General features: G+C 40.6%; 1 protein-coding gene across 5 annotated transcripts in view; it reads right to left on the bottom strand.

Moving 5' to 3' along the window:
* LOC118389958 (opioid-binding protein/cell adhesion molecule-like) overlaps positions 1-24,929 on the bottom strand; it is a 449,425-nt gene that overhangs the window by 39,161 nt on the left and 385,335 nt on the right. For all 5 annotated transcript variants that reach the window (XM_035779999.2, XM_035780001.2, XM_035780002.2 and 2 more), the window contains one exon: positions 4,488-4,613. In XM_035779999.2, coding sequence (XP_035635892.1) covers positions 4,488-4,613 — 126 coding nt within the window. The remainder of the gene's footprint in view (positions 1-4,487; positions 4,614-24,929) is intronic.

Raw genomic sequence — 24,929 nt, 5'->3', positions numbered from 1 at the left:
TACTTTTAACTTCTTAAGGCTAGGGGGCGGTATTTTCACATCCAGATGAAAAGCGTGCCCAACGTAAACTGCCTGCTACTCAGGCCCAGAAGCTAGGTTATGCATATTATTAGTAGATTTTGATAGAGAACACCCTGAAGTTTCTAAAACGGGTTGAATGATGTCTGTGAGTATAACATAACATAACTTATTTGGCAGGCAAAACCCCGAGGACAAACCATCCAGGAAAAACATTTGAGGTCACTCTCTTTTCAATAGGATTTCTATGGGGATCTAAGGCACTTGCTTGCAGTTCCTATCGTTTCCACTAGATGTCAACAGTCTTCAGAAATTGGTTGATGTTTTTGCTTTGTGTAATGAAGAAGTAGGGCAGTTCAGAACGAGGGTCGAGTGAAGTGTACTGTTTGTTAGAGGCGCGAGACCTGAAACTACGCTCCACTTTGTTTTCGTCCGGTATTGAACACAGTTTAACCCGTCTTAAATTTGATCTATTATTTACGTAAAAAAATACCTAAAGTTGTATAAGGAAAGTTGTTTGAAATGTTCGGAACAAGTTTACAGGTAACTTACTAGATATTTGGTAGTCATGTTGCGTGAGTTGGAATTGGTTTTCTTCTGGATCAAACGCGCCAAATAAATGGAAATTTTGGATATAACGACGGAATTTATCAAACAAAAGGACCGTTTGTGATGTTTATGGGACATGTGAGTGCCAACAAAAGAAGATCTTCAAAGGTAAGGCATGAATTATGTCGTTATTTCTGAGTTTTGTGTCACGCCCGGCGGGTTGAAATATGAATGTCATATGTTTGTTTGGTGGGGTGCTATCATCAGATAATTGCATGGTTTGCTTTCGCCATAAAGCCTTTTTGAAATCTGACACATTGGCTGGATTAACAACAACTGTAGATTTAATTTGGTGTATTGCATGTGTGATTTTGTTAAATCTGGCATTCAGTTGTCTCTGTACTTCAATATGAAACAAAGCAGAAACCTCCAAAGGCCCCATCTCCACTGTTTAAATTAAGTTAAGAGCAATTGCTTGTGCCCTGAAAGGAATTTTAAAAAACTTTTTTTTGAATGCACAAACATAAATTGTGCATTTGAAAGCCCATTTTGAAAGAGCAAGCATTCTATGCTTCTTTGTTCTCCCCAATAAAGAAATGAAACATTGGGCCATGGCAAAGGCACCCTATAAAAATTAAAAATGTATTATCAAGTCTCTTGGCCAAGTTTGAATAGCATCATCAAAATTGATTTAAAATAAATACATTTGTTGTTGAACATGCATTACTTTGTGACAAAGTTAAAAAAGGCTAAGATGCCTAAAGCATTCTCAAATGCACTATCATTCTCTTATTGTGTTCATCAATGGCACTAGCTAACACTCACTGTTTCTCTTTGACGGGTACTGATGTATTGTCATGCTGGAACAGGAAAGGGCCTTCCCCAAACTGTTGCCACAAAGCGTCTAGATTAGGCATATCAGACATACAGCCGTTGATCGGACTTCAGTGAAGAAGTATTTTGTTGTCCACTCCTTATTAAACACTCAGCATTCGCTGTCCACTTTCATTCTCTTTGGTCCGCTCATTTTCACAGAAGGGCTTAATGGTGACGTGAAACGAAGTGAAAATTAAAGTGAAATAAAGAGAAATACGCGCCACTCCAACAACTGTCAATGTGTTTTGAGTGCGCCATCTATTGGGGAAACGTGGGCATTGCAGGGAAAGGGGAAAAAATGAGGTTTTTACTATAATTTGGACAAGTTCGGCCGTAGTTTGCCCAAGTCTGGTCTAGAATGTAATTAAGATTTCACTTCACTGGAACTAAGGAGCCGAGCCCAAACCATGAAAAACAACCCCAGACCATTATTTCGCCTCCACCAAACTTCACAGTTGGCATTATGCATTGGGGCAGGTAGCGTTCTCCTGGCATCCACAATACCCACATTCGTCCGTCAGACTGCCAGATGGTGAAACGTGATTCATCACTCCAGAGAACGCGTTTCCACTGTTCCAGAGTCCAATGGCGGAAAGCTTTACACCACTACAGCCGATGCTTGGTATTGTGCATGGTGATGTTAGGCTTGTGTGCAGTTGCTCAGCCATTTCATGAACCTTCAGACTAACAGTTCTTATGCGGACGTTGCTTTCAGTGTTGCAACCGAGGACAGACGATTTTTACATGACAACATACTTCAGCACTCGGTGGTCCTGTTCCGTGAGCTTGTGTGGTCTACCACTTCACTGCTGAGCCGTTGTTGCTCCTAAACCTTTCCACTTCACAATAACAACACTTACAGATGACCAGGGCAGCTCTAGCAGGGCAGAAATTTGACAAACTGACTTGTTGGAAAGGTGGCATCCTATGATGGTGCCACGTTGAAAGTCACTGAGGTCACTCTACTGCCAATGTTTGTCTATGGAGATTGCATGGCTGTGTGCTCAATTTTATACACCTGTCAGCATCGGGTGTGGCTGATATAGCCGAGTCCACTCATTTGAAGGGGTTTCCACATACTTTTGTATATATAGTGTAGCTACTGCATACAGTGGAACTCATGGGAACGGGGTTGCCAAATCAAAAAACCTAAATGTTTTCAAAATTCCACCTAACAACCACAGATACAAAACATAAAACGTGTCTCTGAGATAACAGCCGTAAAGGGTTCAAATTAGCTATATTTACCTCCAAACTCACCCCTCTAATAGGCTGCATACACATCAACCTCTACCTACCAAATGACAAAACTCACAGACTAAAGGCTTGTTTCAGCACTTTCTCCATTCTATACATGCTGCCACTGAAGGAGGCGGTAATTGCGTAAATGTTCATATGTCTTGAATGTATTCAGGGGGTACTGGCGCAACAAGTGACAGTGGCTCTTTTTTAGCCACCCGGGCTGCAATTATGGCTCCTCTGAAGACACCCGCTGTGTGTGGCAAATGGAGACCCATCAAAGCAATTCCTCACTTATCTCCTAAAATACATGGCCAGTCACATCCTTGTCGTATTAACATTTCAATTCCGCAATCCTTGTAACGACACAAAAGGAGAGAGAGAGAGGGGAGGAAACTGTCACACAATTGTCTCCACGTGAAACGTAGCGCATAACAAATGCAAGCATCATCTTACCTGATTAAGTGAAGCATAGAAATATAGATAGGGAGACAGGCAGACAAACATGTGGTTTCCCCTCCTCTTGATGAGATAGCGGTATGTGTGAGCACAGTTCTCCAAACCCACTCGGTAAACATATACTCAGACATCCCCAACTGTGGCACGTTTGTCTTTGCAATGACGCCTCATACTGTAATGTATTCAGTCACTCACTCGCCTCCAAAACATTTACATCTTTCCAATTATCCTAATTAATTATCCCAAATGCATTGACAGCAATTTATTTCTATACATATCATTAGTGGTTAATGGTGATTAGGGAAAAGGTAGTCGACAGATAATGAGCTACTTAGAAATGAGAAGGATACAGTTCACCAAGTGTCATTGGGGCTACCTAAAGTCATGGTGACAAAATGGGGGGGAAGAGAGAGCGAGAGAGAGAGAGGGAGCTGGGGAATGAGAGAAAGAGTGTGAGAAAGATAGAGCTAGAGAAAGATAGATAATAATAGATCCCAGACATTTTCTATAGAACAGCTTATTTCTCTCAAATTTTGCACACACATTTGTTTACATCCCTGTTATTGAGCAAGATTGCCAAGATAATCCATCCACCTGACAGGTATGGCATTAAACAACATGATCATTACACAGGTACACCTTGTGCTTGCGAAAGGCCACTATAAAATGTGTAGTTTTGTCACAACACAATACTACAGATATCTCAAGTTTTGAGTGAGCATGCAATTGACATGCTGACTGCAGAAATGTCCAAAAGAGCCATTGCCAGAGAATTGAATGTTCATTTCTCTACCATAAGCCACCTCCAACATTGTTTTAGAGAATTTGGCCATACGTCCAACCGGCCTCCAACAACTGCAGACCACGTGTAACCACACCAGCCCAGGATCTCCACATCCGGCTTCTTCACCTGCGGGATTGTCTGAGACCAGCCACCCGGACAGCTGATGAAACTGTGGGTTTGCACAACCAAATAATTTATGCAAAAACTGTCAGAAACCATCTCAGGAAAGCTCATTTGCGTGCTACTTGTCCACACCAGGGTCTTTATGTGACTGCAGTTCGGGTAAAAACCGACTTCAGTTTATGCTCACCTATGATGGCCACTGGCACGCTGGAGTAGTGTGCTCTTCGCGGATGAATCCTGGTTTTAACTGTACTGGGCAGATGGCAGACAGACAGCGTGTATGGCGTACTGTGGGCGAGCGGTTTGCTGATGCGAACGTTGTTAACAGAGTTTCCTATGGTGGTGGTGGGGTTATGGTATGGGCAGGCATAAGCTACGGACAAACACTATTGTATTTTATTGATGACCATTTGAATGCACAGAGAGACTGGTGTCTTACCTGAGGGAGACAGGAGTTTCCAGGTAAACGAGGGTTCTGGTTTGCCACTGGCTTGGCACAACAGCGTGACGTTGGAGCCTTCGTTGACCACGATGCCCTTCGACAGGTTGATGATTGTGGGGGGCACTGCAAAACACAGAGAAAATTACACTAGTTTTCTATTTGTTTCTGTTTGAGCATTTTAACCAAAAAGTATTGTAGTAACTTTGTTACTCAGAATTTCAATTTAAAGATAAAGATGACAATACTATTAAAATATAAAATACTGTAAATATGACAGTTGCGAGGAACGCATTCCTTTGAATCTCATATCAAGCTAGTGTTGAGATAATTACATCAGAGCATTTCCTATAACCTATAAGTAAGCCTCTGTAAAGTGAAGGAACGCACAGAAAAATATAACCTTTCCTGACATTACTGTTTACCCTTAAAGGCATTCACTGCTGGTACAGTGGACTGAACAAAGGCCAGAGCTATTCAACCACAATCCCAATCAAAATGTTACTGTGTCAAAGGAGTTATTCCAACTTGAAGGAAGATAGTGGATTAAATAGGCCTCAGTTTGCTGTTTGGGCCATGGGTGCAACTAAGGGCCATCGTAGACTGCTCACCATCATTACAGTCAGAAAAGTTAAGCTAGAACCAGGCCTACTCAAGTTGAGGGTTAAGAAGAAAGAAACAAGTACACTAAATAATACTATGTTTAATGAAGCAATTTCCACCCATCATAAATATGTGCTTTTACACACAAAATAGTATTTGGCACAGACACAGCAAACCATTGCTGCAAACCACAGCTGTGATCTGAAGATACGAAAAGCATGACCTTGATCGTTGCTGAATGCAGATCCAAAGCAACGAGAAACAGCCAGCAACTATCAGGAGTGTCTTACAAGAACACACATATCTCAGCTTTTACTTTGCACCTGCTCTCCACTCAAAAGCACTGAAATTCTAACCTATAAAGACTCGGAAACCAGTCGTTCAAATGAAAAGATTTTCCGAAAAGCACCAGGAAAAACCCTTAACCTAAAAACGGTCAAAGTGTGAAAGGGAGCATGTTGAGCAGCGAGCTGCTATACTAGAAGGTATGTTCTGAAATTAAGCAAGCCTTACAATTTCTTCCACTTCCGTCCCTCTGGACCTGCCACCAGCTGCAAATCATAGGCAAATTAGCCATGAACATCATCCAATACAGTGCTTTTCACTGCCACTAGGCATACTTCCTTATACTGTACATCCGGCATAACTGCATTTGAATTAGACATGGAAATATAGTGATATTGTAAGCTACATTGAAATGAGGCAGTGTGCGTGGCCAAGGCACAAGTATGTTCCACATCTTTCCTTGAGGAAGTATCATGTCGGACTACCAAATAGAATGTCCCCCACATGTGACGCCTTTTCATCTCTCCAGCAAGTGTCTGCCAAACCAAAGAGAGGTGTCCTCATGTTTTGACATCAACGGACACATTTGGTTTCCTCTGTCTCTTTCTTCCTTTTTAACTTTCAAGGATTTCTATTTCCAAAAAGACGAAGACAAGTAAAAAAAAAAAAGAATTAATTTTGAGAGGATCCTTGTGTAATTGGTTTTCTGTTCAGTATCTGAAAAATGCAAACGAGACAATTCACCTAGTGGCTGATGTATTGATTGCCTTTGAACACTATTTGAGAAGAGTGCAGTGCAAGGCCTAATCCTTGTCTTTGTGGAACCCTTGCAGAACACGAAAAGGAAACAGTCAGCACAAATATACATGTAACACAATCATATTATTTACGGAGCCACTGGGAATAGAATGGACTACACTGTGTAAGCACGTGCCACTCCCTGCAATTCTGAAACTCCATTTAGAATTTGATGGCAATTTGAGAACTAAATGTGTGTCAAATGTCACCTGGAGACCTGCCGCTTTAGTCGACAAGCCAGACGAAGGTCTAAAGCGTTGGTGACTTTTCACTGAGTCTCCCCTCTCCCTAGACAGACACCAACACATACTGTATACCCACAGAGAGGATGAAGGACAGGGTCATCCACAGTTGAAATCAGTCTTATCTCCTGTAGTAACATTTGAAATTGTGTTTTTTACAATGAATAAAAGTAGAGACAGAGCTACAAAATGGTATATAATGCACTGCATTTTTTTTAGGAACAATGGGAAAGTAATTTTGCTTTGAAAGGTAATAAACTTGTAAACTCACTTTTGAGAAAATGGTCTTTGAATTGTTTTGTACCTACTGGAGAGCTCTCCTTTGTCTACACCCATTCAGCATTGTTCATACCCTCTTAAGCCAGCCCCACCCATTTTTTTAAGGATTCACGTGAGGGCATGTGCTAAACAATGAGTAGATTAAAAAGTCCAGATAAACAAATTTCATAAATATTAGATGACGCTTACCCAGAAACACTTGTCTAAATTGATGGGTCATGTGAAATAAATGCTATAACCCCCAGACACATCTTGCCAAGTGGATGGGTCTCAACAGAAGGTGTAAACGGTACAGCTAAATGGTTACTTGCATAGTAGCAATGTCAGAAAGTGTCAATATCAATCAAATATAATATACATATGTACAAGAACAATATCAGTGATAGATGAGGCAGATATATGCATACAATCAGGGGTAAAATAGCCGAGCAGCAGGATAAAAATAAAATAGAAGCAGCAACGTGTCATATCAAATTTTATTGGTCACGTACACGTGTTTAGCAGATGGTATTGCGGGTGTAACAAAATGCTTGTGTTTCTAGCTCTGACAGTGCAGTAATATCTAACAAGTAATATCTAACAATTTCACAACATGTACCCAATACACACAAATCAAAGTAAAGGAATGGAATTAAGAATATATAAATATATGGATGAGCAATGTCAGAGTGGCATAGACTAAGATACAGTACAATAGAATACAGTATATACATATGAGATGAGTAATGCAAAATATGTAAACATTGTTAAAGTGACTAGTGTTCCATTTATTAAAGTGGCCAGAGATTAAGTCTATGTACAGTATATAGGCAGCAGACTAATGTGCTAGTGATGGCAAATGTGCTAGTGATGGTCTAATGGCATGTGTGTTAGGAGCAGTGGCGACCCATCATCCATGTCAGGTGGGGGTTTTGAGCACCACACTTTTAGGTAAAAAGGAATTATATATATATATATGTCACATATCAGTTTGCAAACAATGCAAAAATCAAAAATATCATTGAGTTAATGAAGCCACATACAAATATGGTCTCTTTTTTTGCTTTCTTGAGTAAGGCAGCTCCAAAATGCAGGTGTTTCAGCCTAGCTCAGTGCTTTCTGTGGTGATGGGGCTAGCCAGCAGAAAATACAGAGCGTTGCGCCCGATTGGCTCAGTTTTCTGTCATCCCCAATTCTAAGATTAGGGCTCGAAAATGTTTGCCCCTTGGGTTCTGCCAGTTATATTAGAAATGCCCATCCAAGAAGGCTCAAGGTCATTGGACACAGATAAAATGACATCAAATCACGTTCTATCTACAGTAGCTTTGATTGGACTGATCATGTCAACATCTTACTTTCAAAGTAAGAGCTAGCAGTCATCAAGTCGACAATCTACTGGCAAATCCTTTTTAATCCTTGTCATATGAATAGAAATGATGAAGGGAAATTATATATAAATGTTTCGGCGCTCATCAGCCATTGTACATAAAGATTACACAACAAATTGGAAATCGCAAATTCAACAATGAGTCGTTTGGAAGGAATCAGTGGCTAACTGCAAGTGTTGCAAAGAAACCACTAACGTTAGCCTGCTATTCAATGGACTAGCTGTGTCCCCCCGAGTTCCAGAGAATTCCTGACTTTTATGACAAAGTTTGATGACAAAATTTGCCAACAAAGGACTGCTGCGCCACCTTCACAAGGCGCCACCTTCACAAGGTGAGTCCAAAAATGTGTTGTACACTGCTGCATAAATTATGTAATATGCAAGGGTGAAATGTATACTATAGCTAAGAATGTAATACTAAGTGCATGTCATCAAGTCGCCTACCTGGTTAAATAAAGGTGAAATAAAAAATAAAAAAATGTTTAACCGGTGTGAAATGGCTAGCTAGTTGGCGGGGTACGCGCCAATAGCGTTTCAAATCGGTGACGTCACTCGCTCTGAGACCTTGAAGTAGTTATTCCTCTTGATCTGCAAGGGGTTTTGTGGAGCGATAGGTAACATTTCTTCGAGGTGGCTGTTGTCGATGTGTGCAGAGGGTCCCTGGTTCGAGCCCAGGTATGGCGAGGAGAAGGATGGAAGCAAAACTGTTACATTGATGCTGTTGACCAGGATCACTGGTTGCTGCGGAATAGGAGGAGGCTGAGGAAAAGGAGGAGGTCAAAAGGGGGGGTGAGTGTAACCGGTGTGAAATGGCTAGCTAGTTAGCGGGGCACTAATAACGTTTCAATCGGTGACGTCACTCGCTCTGAGACCTTGACGTAGTTGTTCCCCTTGCTCTGCAAGGGCTGCAGCTTTTGTGGAGCAGTATGTAACGATGCTTCAAGGGTGTCAGTTGTTGATGTGTGCAGAGGGTCCCTGGTTCGAGCCAAGGTTGGGGCGAGGAGAAGGATGGAAGCTATACATATGTTTTATAGTAAGCTGTTAGTAGCCCATGTGCCTCACCCTAATAATTTGGCCTATTTTACCAACGTGGTATTGTAAACACATTGTTCGTGGCACGGTGTGTGCTTGTTTGGCTACATTTTTTTGTACAGCTTTGACAGTGCTACTGATAGTAGTCGTGATGCTTGGCGTGCACATGCAAATTCAGCACACACAACATTCTATAATATAATTGTGTTATTTGACGTGTCAAATTAAAAGCTTATTTAATGCGTCAAACAGTGTTATATGACGTGTATATTTTTAGACACGCAAATACCCAAACGGCGTTCAATGTGCCTCACTCTAATAAATTGGTCTATTTTCACCTAGAACCTGAATATTCTAAGAGCTTTCATTGTCTGTTTATATGGCCCATTTACTTATCCTACGGTTCTGATGTGTACAGGGAGTACACTGTAAGAACGGCCCATGTTCTGAATTCTGTCGCTGTACATTTGAACAGTGCTGAACAAATGGTTATATTGACTACGTCCGTCGTCGTCATGTGTGCTTGCTTGGGCCAGCTCTCTTTTTGATGAGAGGTATTAGACCATTCTCCTTGTATGACTGGTGGAGGAGAGTCAGGAGTGCTCTACTGATGCTGAAAGACAAATTCCGGATACAAATATTTTGGCATTATTATACAATAGATAGCCGTAATCACCGTCAGACACACCTGGCTAACTTGATGGGTCATGTAACAATCTGGCGAAGTGGTCTTTTGTTTAGACATGCTAGCTAAACAATGAACTATAATCCTAATCCTTAGAGTACTAGCAATACAAACCGATTGTCATAGCTAGCTAAAGGTAACCAGATAGGTTCAAAGTTAGCTAGTTAGCTAGCTAACATTAGGCTATAATTATCAATGTGAAACGGCATTCTGAGATAACATTACTACACACAGATCATAAATGTTATCTCAGAATGTAATTTCAAAAGACCCTAAGTAAAAGCTTACTGTTAGCTAGCTGACGTTAGTTGGCTGGCTCACTAGCTAACATGTGTGTAGTAATGTTATGTTAGCTAGTGAGCCAGCCATCTAATGTCAGCTAGCTAACAGTAAGATTTTACATGGGGTCTTTTGTTTAGACATGTGGCTAGCTAGATAAACAACAAACCATAGAGTACTAGCAAGTCAAATTGATTGTCATAGCTAGCTAAAGTTAGTTAGTTAGCTAACATTAGTCTATAATTAACCATACGAAATGGCATTCTGAGATAACATTAATACACAAAGATCATAAACATAATGTTACCTAGCGAGCCAGCCATCTAACGTCAGCTAGCTAACTAACAGTGTAAGCTTTAACTTGCAATGAAAACAAATTTCCTGACAAAATTAGAAACGTAATATCTGAAACTGTAGCTGGACTCTTACCTGTATACATGGATGAATGCTTCACGGCAGACTGCAACCCCTGCCATTAAATAAGACGTGTCGTTTCCGTTTTGTATGTACAACTTGCTTGGGCCGTTGTTGTGTCAAGTCACTCTGCACACGGTCAGTGTGAACCAATGCCATAAGAATCATCTTAAGCTTTAGCCCCCACCCAAACTCTGACCATTTTACTCGCCCTAGCAGAGCTGATTAGGCTGTTTTCATGTTACCCAGAGCATTAGTGACTATAACTGTGCTCCTGGCAACAATTTAATGACACTTTTTTGCGAACGTTTACTGACACCTGCCAATATTCAACCGGTACTGAGCATTCGTAAATTCATCAGTTATTCTGCGCTCTGGTACACTCAGACGAGAGTGCTCTGAAACAGCTGTTGCAGTGACATTCTATTGAAATGGATACTTGCATACTGTAGTCTTTTGTTAAGTTTAATTACGTGATACATTTTTTAAAGACAGGATTACCCTACACATACTGACCAGCTCAAATAGCAGAAGCAGGCTATATGGCAGACCAATCCAAAAACATCTCTTGGCATGGCCTGCCCACTCATCATCTCAGCCAATCATGGCAAGTGGGAAGGTTGATGTTTTTTAACCAACTAGGCTCGTAATTTAACAAATGTATTTGTATTTACAGATGCCATACAGGTTTGTTATTAAGGCACATGTTGGCATTTCTGCCCCCCAAAAAACACATTTTGATAAAAATAAAAAGTTTACGTTCAAATGGCTCTCCTGTGAAGTAGTGACCCATGACATACGCCTAGTTTCCTGAAGCGGGTCACTAATAGTATGTAGTATATACTTATTAAGTATGTAGTATGCAGTATGTTAGCATGGGTATTCGAACATAGCTTGCGTTTTGGTTCACTTGTGCTGTAGTAGTTAATCAAATTAGGGGAGTAAGTATTCTTTAGTTGAAGAACGGAATGCGAGTAGTCATGTCACTGTTGAACTTAATCTGATTGCTCTTATTGTTTAACATGGCTCCATTCAATTATTTTGTTTATAAAAAAATGTATGCCTTTTTCTCCCTAACTCCATGGTATCCAATTGGTAGTTATAGTCTTGTCTCATCACTGCAACTCCCGTACAGACTCGGCAGAGGCGAAGGTTGAGAGCCGTGCGTCCTCCGATACACAACCCAACTAAGCCGCACTACTTCTTGACACAATGCCCAATTAACCCAGAACCCAGCCGCACCAATGTGTCGGAGGAAACACCGTGCACCTGGCGACCTTGTCAGCGTGCACTGCACCCGGCCCGCCATAGGAGTCGCTAGTGCGCAATGGGACAAGGACATCCCTGCCGGCCAAACCCTCCCCTAACCTGGACGATACTGGGCCAATTGTGCGCCGCCCCAATGGTCTCCCAGTCGAGGCCGGCTGCGACAGAGCTTGGACTCGAACCCAGAATCTCTAGTGGCCCAGCTAGCAGTGTGAAGCCGTGCCAAAGACCACTAGGTGGCTCGGGAGACCCGCATTCAATTTCTAATCCTAGATCCTAGTCTGTGCAGGTAATGTGTTAATATTTAATAGAAACTGATATTCAACTGAAATCCTCATATCAAACAGACCAAAGTCTACATGGAATTGACATCTCCTCTGCCAGTAACACAGTATTTAGTCTAAACCCAGTTGATACTGTCAAATTGGTATACTACCGTGTCATGACTGTCCTGATCAGGTCTGCTTACAGGAGACCACAACCCTACAGATTATCTCTCAACCCCAACAGAGGAGGAGAGATCTAGGGATCTGAAGATGTGGGGGTTTTATAACCCCTCACGCCCCTGGTAAATCTCAGGCCACAGACAAATTCCTTTGTCCTGTTACTGTGGAGAGCCAGCCTCAGAACATTAACCTCATAGTCCGCCCCATCCCGCATGCGGTCGCGTTACTACAGCCTCAAGCTCATTACCATAACGCAACGTTAGCGATTTCTAAAAATCGCAAATGAAATGAAATAAATATGCCTGCTCTCAAGCTTATCCTTTTCTTAACAATCCTGTCGTCTCAGATTTTCAAAATATGCTTTAGAACCAGAGAAAATCAATAATTTGTGTAAGAGTGGTGATAGCTAGCTTAGCATTTAGCGTTAGCATTTAGCACGCAACATATTCACAAAAACCAGCAAAGGGATCAAATAAAATAATTTACCTTTGAAGAACTTCAGATGTTTCAATGAGGAGACTCTCAGTTACATAGCAGATGTCCAGTTTTTCCTGAAAGATTCTTGTGTAGGACACAACGTTCCGTTTTGTTACTATGCATTTGGCTACCGAAACTAACCGAAAATTCAGTCACCTACACGTCAAACTTTTTCCGAATTAACTCCATAATATCGACTGAAACATGGAAAACGGTGTTTGAATCAATCCTCAAGGTGTTTTGTCATATATCTCTTCATTGAAATGCCGTCCCTGGAAGCCTGCATTCTTCTCTGATTCGGATGGAAAAATACTGGTAGCTGACTTTTGCGCACCAATTTCCACGCAGACACCGTGCGGGACACTTGGCAATTGTAGTCTCTTATGGTCAATCTTCCAATGATATGCCTACAAATACGTCACAATGCTGCAGACACCTTGGGGAAACGATAGAAAGTGTCCGTTCATTCCTGTCGCATTCACAGCCATATAAGGCGATCATGGAAAACGTAGCTTCAGAAATCCTGTTCATTTCCTGGGCTTTTGTTCTACGGCACTCACAGTGAAAATCTTTGCAGTTCTGGAAACGTCAGAGTGTCTTCTTTCCAAAACTATCAATTCCAAGCATAGTCGAGCATCTTTTCGTGACAAAATATTGCGCTTAAAACGGGCACGTCTTTTTATCCAAAAATGAAATAATGCCCCTAGTGGACTAACAGGTTAACATGAAATAAAGGGACTTTGGAACATTGTTTTCCGTCAGTCACAATGGTGGTCATGACGATAGATGGAATATGAAAATGTATGTCATTTTTGTTTTGTTATTAAAAGGTTAATAGATTACGTTATTACGAAAACATTGTAATGTGAAGAGTTTTCCTAGAATATGTTTGAAGTTTATACATTGTACGTTGTACGGAAAATATCCAAATCAAAGGGAATGTTTTGGGGACGATGAAATGTTAAGTTAGTTGTCTAAAATTGGATTTGAATAAAATCTAGACCTTGCCTCATTAACTAGGTACGCCCAGAGAATTGCCCTAAAGGCAGTTACGCCCACTTCTGACCCAAGGGTATAAAACCTGTGAGTAAAGAATACACAGGGAAGACTATGTGGCCCAAGCTGCAGCCAAGGTCTAAAAAGTCAACGAACCCAGAACGCAATGCAAGTTTGAAGACAAAGAAATCCTTTTCTACCCAAGCTACGGATGAGTAGCTGTGTCTAAGCGGGTAAATTCAAGTCGAACCACCTAGCCTCCATCTCCCATCAAATTGTGGTATCTAAAGGGTTTCAATCCTATGCTGTGAGCTCTGAGCTACAGAGCTGTCTGTCCTCAGAAGACTCCATCCAGAGCAAAGGGTGAGGGAACAGACTCCTTAGCCAAAAGGACACTGACATCGGGAGGACGATCAGAGAGGTGCGCCGGAGTAGTGCGCCATCGAGCAGCCTGAACAGTTCACGCAGAGAATCCTCTGAGATCATCCCCACGTAATTACATCATTATATTCTGACCCATAAGAGTGGCAGTTGGGGCAAGGCTAGGGTTAGAATAGCATAGCTGACATTCACCCAAATGTATATTTCTCTTGTGTACTTTCTTTTTTCTCTCTCCCTTTGAAATCCCCATTTTGGGTAACACGCGCCATTGTGTGTTGGCCCGTTATACTAAGTTCTAATCAATAGCCTATAATGTGTTTTGTCTATGTGTATCTTTTATCATCATTTTAGCTTTTTGGTAAATAAATATTCAATTAAGATTGGTGTGGTATGAACTCATTGGTGAGACCCGGGTCCATGCAGATTCACGGGCTATACGACGTTCAGAACGAGATTGGTAGAGGTAACTGGTTAATTAGAGGCTGTTGTAAAATCGATATTCTTTGAGTTAATTTGGGAAATAGAAACTCAATAAAAACTAGTTTTCCCATGGTGCCCCAGGTTAATGAGTTAATAATTGCTTGATTCAGTTAATCACGCAATTAGAAACTTTAATCATTCGATGAACAACAGTCGTCACATTAACTAATACAACGTCACGACAACCCTATACAAATAGTGGTATTTCCTAGACTTTGCCTGTCAGTTAGACAAGGAAAAGTAAAATCTTTGGATGTTGTCCAGGCAGGAAAGGGCACATCACCTGAAGATATGAGAGTTTGTGATAAAAAAGTTTGTATTTACCTGATTTGTTTGATATTAATAGTTAACGATTATATACTTATCAAATAGTAAGACATATATGTTCTGTTAAATGCTGTGTTTCTGTAAAGAGATGGATTCCACTCTAGTTTCCTGCAGTTAGTCTGGGCATATGGACAAGGAAATGGGTTTTTGCTAGAGATAGCTTGAACTGACAATGACTTTGTGATAAAAACCTAAAGCTGGCATTCTATAGACAAGATGTGGTCTGTGTGACCCGAGATAAAGATAGCCTGGAAGAATTTAGAACAATCCCTCATTAAATAAAGATGATTGTTTGAAGAAATGACAAAGTCTCTCTCAGTATGAATTTCTACAACATTATCAAGTCCATCAACAATGAACACAACTGGAGGCTGCTGTAACAAAGACAACCCAGACCCTTGCCCTCTACAACCGTGTAACCTAAATTTGACTATATCTAAAATATGTATCTCATATTTGTATTCACTGTACCCCCTCCATTGTGTGATAATCTACCCCTCTGTGTGTTACAGTTATAATGACCTGAGGGGTTTTACCAGCGGCAGCCATTTAGATGATGAGTTTCAAATAATTGTTCAAAACAATATACACTGAATTCGGAAAGTATTCCGACCCCTTGACTTTTTACACAATCTACACACAATACCCCATGATGACAAAGGAAAAACATGTTTTTTAGAAATGTTTGCAAATGTATTAAAAATTAAAAACAGAAATAATAACATTTAAGTATGTATTCAGACCCTTTACTTAATAGTTTGTTGAAGCACCTTTGGCAGCGATTACAGCCTCAAGTCTTGTGTATGACGCAACAAGCTTGTCACATCTGTAATTGAAGAGTTTCTCCCATTCTTGTCTGCAGATACTCTCAAGTGCTGTCAGGTTGGATGAGGAGCGTCGTGCACAGCTATTTTCAGGTCTCTCCAGAGATGTTCGATCGGGCTGAAGTCCGGGCTGTGGCTGGACCAAAAGGACATTCAGAGACTTATCCCTAAGCCACTCTTGCTTTGTCTTGGATGTGTACTTAGGGTCGTTGTCCTGTTGGAAGGTAAACCTTTCCCTTTTTTAATTTAATCCATTTTAGAATAAAACTAACGTAACAAAAGTTGGAAAAAGTCCAGGTTTCCGAATACACTGTAGCTCTATCAATGGTTTACTTCGAATAGTAAGTGAGCGTCAACATTCATGATAATTATCTCCTTATTTCGATGAATCAACCATAAGCAGCTCTTAATATTTGGGAAGCTTACATACAAATTTAGCTAAAGACGTGCATCTTGAATTCATTCAATAATTTAAATTAAAAAAGACAGAAAGAAATAAAGTCCCCATTTGTTAATCACTAAAACATCCTCAAGCCTCATTCAAAATATAGGCCTATTTAACGGTAGTCATCCAATTGATTTTTCTATCTTTACCAACCATATTTCTACGCATGTGAATAACCAGCCGAGTGCAGAAAAATACCTTTCAAAGCCAATAAAGTGCTTACTGTGAGGGGCTTTCTTTTTATTTTGCACAGTCTGTCACATGGCCAATAAAGAGATCGGTCTGTGTGTGAGTCCCAAATGGCACCCAAATGGCAGTCTATTCCCTACATAGTGCACTACTTTTGATCAGAGCCCTTTGAGCCCTGGTCAAAATTGTTGCACTATGTAGGGAATAGGTTGTCAATTGAGACAGAGCCTGTGTATGTGTTACCACCAGATTGGAATTCTCCAACCTTTATGAGGTAAAGCATGTTAAATTGCTTTTTAATAGAGCTGTACCTTCCCTTCACTTTTGAAGGAGGATTTCAGAGCTTCAAAGGATTCTTAAGTCAACAGGCTGCTATGCTGAATCAAAATGATTTGCTTCATTGCTGGTTGGTTGCAAAGGCCCTTATATATTCTTAAACCTAGAATCCCAGCTGCTTTACCATTGGAAGATTACAGAAGATGGAGATTCTCCCCTTTATGACTGCATGTTTGGTGGTGTGTGTGGTCTGTGGGATTGTGATCTGTTATTAAATGAAGGCCTTACCTGAACCAGGCCCTGTGATAAATATTCAACCTTCCTAAGTTCGCCCATGTCACCCTGCTCCTCCGCAGACTTCTCTGGCTTCCAGTCGAAGCTCGCATTATCTTTAAGACCCTGGTGCTTGCCTACAGAGCAGCAAGGGGAACTGCCCCTCCTTACCTTCAGGATATACTCAAACCCTACATCCCAACCCGAGCACTCCGTTCCGCCACCTCTGGTCGCTTGGCCCTCCCTCCCCTATTGGAGGGCAGCTCCCACTCAGACCAGGCCAAGCTCTTCTCTGTCTTGGCACCCCAATGTTGGAATAAGTTTCCCCCTAAAGTCAGGACAGCATAGTCCCTGCCCAAATTACAATTATTTTTTTACAAGAATCTCAATTAGAAAACTAGGATATCCACCATAATAACTACATGTATCTTAAATGTGATTGCAATCAAATGTTGTTTCAGTGCACATCCAGGTGAAACCAATCGTTCCAACCCTGTAACATCTCACATACAGCTACTTAAGTTGTAAGCAATCCATTTTATTTCATTATTTTTCAATGTGACAAGATGTTCTTGTTCCTCAGTAAATAAATAAACACCCTTATAATGAATTCATGTTCTCTAATGTTGGATGCACAGCTGCGGTAACAATGTTTGCATCTTGTGGAAATGTCAAATGATTTGACATGCAAATGATGGCCTCCTCCAAGCATCGATTAACATGCACATTTGGTAATCAAGCTCAGCATATTTGCTGCATCTTAATTTCCACTGATACAATTTGCATTTATCATAAACAGGCCTGGATTATTCCTTTGAGTGAGCTAGCTACTTTTGCGAACATTCCCTCTTCAGTTCTCTGACCCATTAGATAAGTAATGAAGATCTTACAATTTTACCTGCTTAAGGTATATCCCATGATCCCACAGGTACAGTAGCTAAGGTTCAGTATATATATATATATATATATATATATATATATATATATATATATATATATATATATATATATATATATATTGGGATTTACAGACATTTTCTAGGTTCATTCAGGGGTTTATTTGTATAGACTATACATCAACATGACTTGCAGACAAAACATGAGGCTTATCTGGGTATTATGGCTGATTGTACATCTTATTCACCAAAAGGAGTGATCTACTGCTGTGGCCCTGTAAGGTAATATTTGAAGTCACTCAATAAAACACCTTGTTAGAAATAAGTTTGTCAACAGGTTGGCCACATTGCAACCCAAGTCATAGACAGTTCTCTCGTGGGGTACCGATGTACCAAGTCTGGAAACAACAGGACCCTTTTAATAGCTTCGATTTGGATGAAGATTTCTACTTCAATGAGTTGGTGGCACAAGACATACTGCTTATCCCGGATCAAACCCTGACACTCGGAAGAGAAAGAGAAGGGGATATCAAGGTCGATATGCAGGTACCCTTATGAAACTATGCTGCCCTACCAAGCAAAAAGGCAGTAACTGTTCATAGCATGGAAACATATTTTTTTTATCTTGTTGTCACAGTAACTTTATGCAGTTACTGCTAACATGACCCTCATTTTCTCCAAAACACAATATGAGGCAGGACACTTGTCCACATGATTAAGCATGTATTTAATGTATTTAATTTAATGTATTTAATTTAGCATAAATGAAAAACAAATTTTCGACCAAATTAGCAGTTACTGCCTTTTTGCTTGGTAGGGCAGTATGGCAATGAGTAAATAATTCTCCTCTACCCTCTGTTCTATTGGCAAATGTACAATCACTGGAGAACAATCTGGATGAGCTCCCTTCGAGACTATCCTATCAACGGGACCTGAAGAACTGTAATATCCATGTTTCTCAAAACTGGACTGAACCAGAACGTGAATAATATTCTAGCTGTTTTTTCTATGTATAGGCAGGACAGAATGGTAGTGTTGGGTAAGCTCAAGGGGGGTAGTCTGTTAACAAAAGCTAGTGAACAATCTCTATTATTAAGGAAGTCTCAAGGTTCTTCTGCTTGGTTTAGAATACCTCATGATAAGGTGTAGACTATTCTCTTTTTTTCATAGCTGTCTACCACAAACTGATGCTGGCACTAAGACCGCACCCAACGAGCTGTATAGGACCATAGGCAAACAAGAAAATGCTCATCCAGAGGCAGCACTCCTAGTGTCCGGTGATTTTAATTCTGGAAAAAGTATTTTACCAAATTTCTACCAGCATTTCACCTGTGCAACTAGAGATGAAAAAAACTCTAAACCACCTTTACTCCACACACAGAGACACATACAAAGCTCTCCCTGCCCTCCATTTGAGACACTAAGAAATCCCGCTACGACCTCCAACGAACCATCAAACAGGCAAAGCGTCAACACAGGACTAAGATCGAAGCCTACAACACCGGCTCTAACGCTCGTTTGATGTGGCTGGGCTTGCCAACTATCACAGATTACAAAAGGTAAACCCAATTGCGAGCTTCCCAGTGACGCGAGCCTACAAGATGAGCTAAATATCATCTATGCTCGCGTCGAGACAAGCAACACTGAACCATGCATCAGAGCAACTGTTGTTCCAGATGACTGTGTGAGCACGCTCTCTGTGGCTGATGCAAGTAAGACCTTAAAACAGGTTAACATTCACAAGGCTACAAGGTCAGATGGATTACCAAGGTGCGTACTCAGAGCTTGCGCTGACCAGCTGGCAAGTGTCTTTACTGACATTTTCAACCTCTCCTTTACCCAGTCTGAAATTCCTATATAAAGCAGACCACCATAATCCCTGTGCTCTGGATCCTGGACTTCCTGACGGGACGCCCCCAGGTCGTGTGGATAGGCAACAAATCCGACACATTAACCATCAACACGGGGGCCACTTAGGGGTGCGTACTTAGTCCCCTCCAGTACTCCCTGTTCACTCACGACTGTGTGGCCGTGCACGACTCCAACACCCTTATTAAGTTTACCAACGACACAATGGTGGTAGGCCTGATCACAGACAATGATGAGACAGCCTATAGGGAGGAGGGAGGTCAGAGACCTGGCAGTGTGGTGTCTGGACAACTACCTCAACGTCAGCAAGACTGAGGTGATCGTGGACTACAGGAAATGAAAGACGAGCATGCCCCCATTCACGTCAACAGGGCTGTAGTGGAGCAGGTCAAGAGCATCAAGTTCCTCAGTGTCCACATCACTAAGGATTAGAGGTCGACCGATTATGATTTTTCAACATCGATACCGATACCAATTATTGGAGGACCAAAAAAGCTGATGCAGATTAAAAATATATATATTTGTAATAATGACAATTACAACAATACTGAATGAACACTTATTTTAACTTAATATAATACATCAATAAAACAATTTAGCCACAAATAAATAACGAAACATGTTCAATTTGGTTTAAATAATGCAAAAACAAAGTGTTGGAGAAGAAAGTAAAAATGCAATATGTGCCATGTAAGAAAGCTAAAGTTTAAGTTCCTTGCTCAGAACATGAGAACATATGAAAGCTGGTGGTTCCTTTTAACATGAGTCTTCAATATTCCCAGGTAAGAAGTTTTAGGTTGTAGTTATTATAGGAATTATAGGACTATTTCCCTCTATACCATGTGTATTTCATTAACCTTTGACTATTGGATGTTCTTATAGGCAATTTAGTATTGCCAGTGTAACAGTATAGCTTCCATCCCTCTCCTCGCTCCTCCCTGGGCTCAAACCAGGAACACAACGACAACAGCCACCCTCGAAACAACGACAACAACCACTTCAAGGCTCAGAGCGAGTGACGTTTGAAATGCTATTAGCGCACGCTAACTAGCTAGCCACTTCGGTTACACCAGCCTCAACTCTCGGGAGTTGATAGGCTTGAAGTCATAAACAGAGCAATGCTTGACGCACACCGAAGAGCTGCTGGCAAAACACACAAAAGTGCTGTTTGAATGAATGTTTACGTGCCTGCTTCTGCCTACCACCGCTCAGTCAGATACTTAGATACTTGTATGCTTGTATGCTCAGTCAGATTATGTGCAACGCAGGACACGCTAGATAATATCTAGTAATATCATCAACCATGTGTATTTAACTAGTGATTATGATTGATTGTTTTTTTATGATATAAGTTTAATGCTAGCTAGCAACTTACCTTTTCTTACTGCATTCGCATAACAGGCAGTCTCCTGCAACGAGAGGCAGGTCGTTATTGCGTTGGACTTGTTAACTGTAAGGTTGCAAGATTGGATCCCCCGAGCTGACAAGGTGAAAATCTGTCGTTCTGCCCCTGAACGAGGCAGTTAACCCACCGTTCCTAGGGCGTCATTAAAAATAAGAATGTGTTCTTAACTGACTTGCCTAGTTAAATAAATATTAAATTAAAGGTGTAAAAAAAGGCTAAATCCCAAAATACCGATTTCCGATTGTTTTTGAAAACTTGAAATCGGCCCTAATTAATTGGCCATTCTGATTAATCGGTCGACCTCTACTAAGGATCTATCATGGTCCAAACACACCAACACAGTCATGAAGAGGACACTAGTCCTCTTTCCCCTCAGGAATCAAAAAGTTCTACAGCTGCACCATTGAGAGCATCTTGGCTGGATGCAAGCTTGGTACGCCAACTGCTTGATCGACTCGGTACTGGTACCCCAGGTATATAGCCAATTTATCATTACTCATTGTGTATTTATTCCTTGTGTTATTATCTTTTTATTTTCTCTCTGCATTGATGGTAAGGGACCATAAGTGGGGGGGACAACAAATGTGGGAAGAAAGACCAGACATCATGCCATCAAGCCTCCCTCGAGCCATTCTCGTCCTCCCTTGTAAATGCAGATGACAGTGGAGCTCGGCAGAAAACTCGGCAGAGTTCTGTGTGTGGGGATTACGACAAATTGGCTCCGTTTCTCCTTGACCTCTTCTCCTCAACACACACAACCAGCAACTACTTAAAGAATATAAATAGATACATTAAAGTTCCTCCAGTAAGTCTTGCTGTTCCAAACCACTTAGACCTGGGGCCTTTCAATCAGCACATATAGTGTCTGGCATAAACTCACTCCTACATGTCCCTGCCACCTCTGCACGCATCATCGTGGCAATGTATGTTTCCCTCCCACATCAGCAAAACAGTCTTGAGAGCATGAATTAGCACATGAATAGGAAATACATTGAGGTACTTAACATGCTCTTGATTTCAAAATTAGCAACGCAAACATTCAGAAGCTTGTGACGTGTAAATATGTGTAATTCAAAATCAGCAACGCAAACATTCAAAAGCTTGTGACGTGTAAATATGTGTAATTCAAAATCAGCAACGCAAACATTCAAAAGCTTGTGACGTGTAAATATGTGTAATTCAAAATCAGCAACGCAAACATTCAAAAGCGTGTGACGTGTAAATATGTGTAATTGCTTTGCATCAGCAGTCGCCTGAATGCATCTCCGCCACAGCAACCCTAAAAACAGTTTGTAGGCATCCAAGATCCCCAAGTCGGGTTGAGAATCCAATCTCCCAAAATGGAGGTTCTTCAAAAATGGCATAAAAAAACAACAAATATTTTGTCTAGATCTGATTCCATTGCTCAGGTGATTTGCACTACTCTTTTGAAGTTGTGACGCATCAACAAAAAACCTACCCTGTGCCATATAATGTCATGAGGGACACAACCACCCCAAAACAGAACACATTGAATTGAGGATAGACAAGGCACAAGCCTGATCCCTTTTCCATTTTAGCATGTCTATCACTCCAGTGTTTAACTGCTATATTGTAATTACTTCACCACCATGACCGATTTATTGCCTTACCTCCCTTATCTTACCTCATTTGCACACACTGTATAGTTTTCTTCTACTGTATTATTGACTGTATGTTTGTTTTTTCCATGTGTAACTCTGTGTTGTTGTATGTGTCGAACTGCTTTGCTTTATATTGGCCAGGTCGCAGTTGTAAATGAGAACTTGTTCTCAACTAGCCTACCTGGTTAAATAAAGGTGAAATAAATCAAATTAAAAAATGTCTGGCTGTGGCCCCAAGTTAATCAGTTTCAGATAAAGAAAAACCTTACTTGGGGGTTCAATAGGTATGTTTATGCACTATTCTAAAGACAGATGCAATTTCATATGAACACCTTAGAAGGACAGCTTCTAACACCTCAACGTGTAAACATTCTGAGAGGATCCAGAGTATGGCTCCCCTTATCTGCAATTTATTACATTTGGCTCTGTGAGTGTGTGTACCTCTGAGCAAGGGAGCTAATTCCAGTTCAACCCCCCCTCTCTCCCTCTCAAAAACATGAGTGAATATACAAATGATTAAAAGACACGTTCCCTGGAACCACAAAATACACACAGGTTGTTAATAACCTTTCTTCCAGACTATTAGATAATCCCTGTACTTACAGTGCCTTCAGAAAGTGTTCATACCCCTTGACTTATTCCACATTTTGTTGTGTTACAGCCTGAATACAAAATAGGTTTAAAAATTTTTTTAACCACACACACACACACACACACACACACACACACACACACACACACACACACACACACACACACACACACACACACACACACACACACACACACACACACACACACACACACACACACAAAAAGTGAAAACATGCTTTTTTAATTAAAAATGAAGTACAGAAATACCTTCTTTACATAAGTATTCACACCCTAGAGTCATTTGGATTTGCCACAAACAACACACACAAAAGTGAATTGCTTTGCAACATTTTGTCTATTGTTACTTTAGTGCCTTGTTGCAAACAGGATGAATGTTTTGGAATATTTATTCAAGCTTCCTTCGTTTCACTCTGTCAATTAGGTTAGTATTGTGGAGTAGCTATGATGAATGATGGAATCCCTGAGTGGTTTCCTTCCTGTCCGGCAACTGAGTTAGGAAGGATGCCTGTATCTTTGTAGTGAGTGAGTGTATTGATACCACTATCCAAAGTGTCATTAATGACTTCACCATGCTCAAAGGGAAATTCAAGGTGAGCTTTTTTATTTTTACCCATCTACCAATAGGTGCCCTTCTTTGCGAGAAATTGGAAAACTTCCCTGGTGTTTGTGGTTGAATCTGTTTGAAATTCACTGCCCGATTGAGGGACCTTACAGATAATTAATTGTATGTGTGGGGTACAGAGATGAGACAGTCATTCAAAAATAATGTCTATGAGTCTATGCAACTTATGTCACTTGTTAAGCAATTTTTTACTCCTGAACTTATTTAGGCTTGCCATAACAAAGGGGTTGAATACTGAGTGACTCAAGGAATGTCAGCTTTTCATTGTTTATTAATTTGTACAAAATTTGAAAAACATTCCACTTTGAAATGATGGGGTATTAATTATGGGTGTGTAGGCCAGTGACAAAACATCTCAATTGAATCCATTTTAAAAATTCAGGCTGTAACACACAAAACTGTGGAAAAAGTCAAAGGGTGTGAATACTGTGAAGGTAATTGTATCTACAGTATTTTCAATAATGCAGTTCGACGTATGTTTCTCTTTAAAAAAAAAAAACATTTCAGGACCCCATTAGGTATAAAAAAATGTGTCCTTTACTACTATAGCCCATAGAAATACATTAAATAAAACATTCATAAATGGCAAAAAATACATTAAAAAAATATGTATCATAAGGAATAAGGTTTTAAGTGTCTGTACTATATGGAAATGTATGTATTTTTTTTTTTTAACTTTTTGATGGTACACAACTACTTGCTTACTTCCATTCGTTTCTATGGGTTACCTTAAGACCAGTCACCTGTTGGGGGCTTAGAGCAAAACCATCATGTTCGTGAGAGTCTCCCCTTTCCATAAAGTGGTCATAATAGTTTTTTAGGCCAAACTTTTGGACTCTACAGATGTTTTCAATGTAAAACTGATTTTCGGGATGTTTCATGGTCTGAAACACCACTGTAGCTCGGCCAACTTCTACCGCAGAAGTGTAAGGCCGACAGGCAGATGCGGTGGATTGAGACAAACCCCAAGCTTGAATTGATGGGTTTTGATGGGGATTTTTTTATTATGTAACTTAGATTGATGCACGAGTAGGTCAATTCTCTTTTAAC

Source organism: Oncorhynchus keta, chromosome 11 (assembly GCF_023373465.1).
Source record: "Oncorhynchus keta strain PuntledgeMale-10-30-2019 chromosome 11, Oket_V2, whole genome shotgun sequence".
Lineage (NCBI taxonomy): Eukaryota > Metazoa > Chordata > Actinopteri > Salmoniformes > Salmonidae > Oncorhynchus > Oncorhynchus keta.
This window is presented reverse-complemented; position numbering and strand designations above follow the sequence as displayed.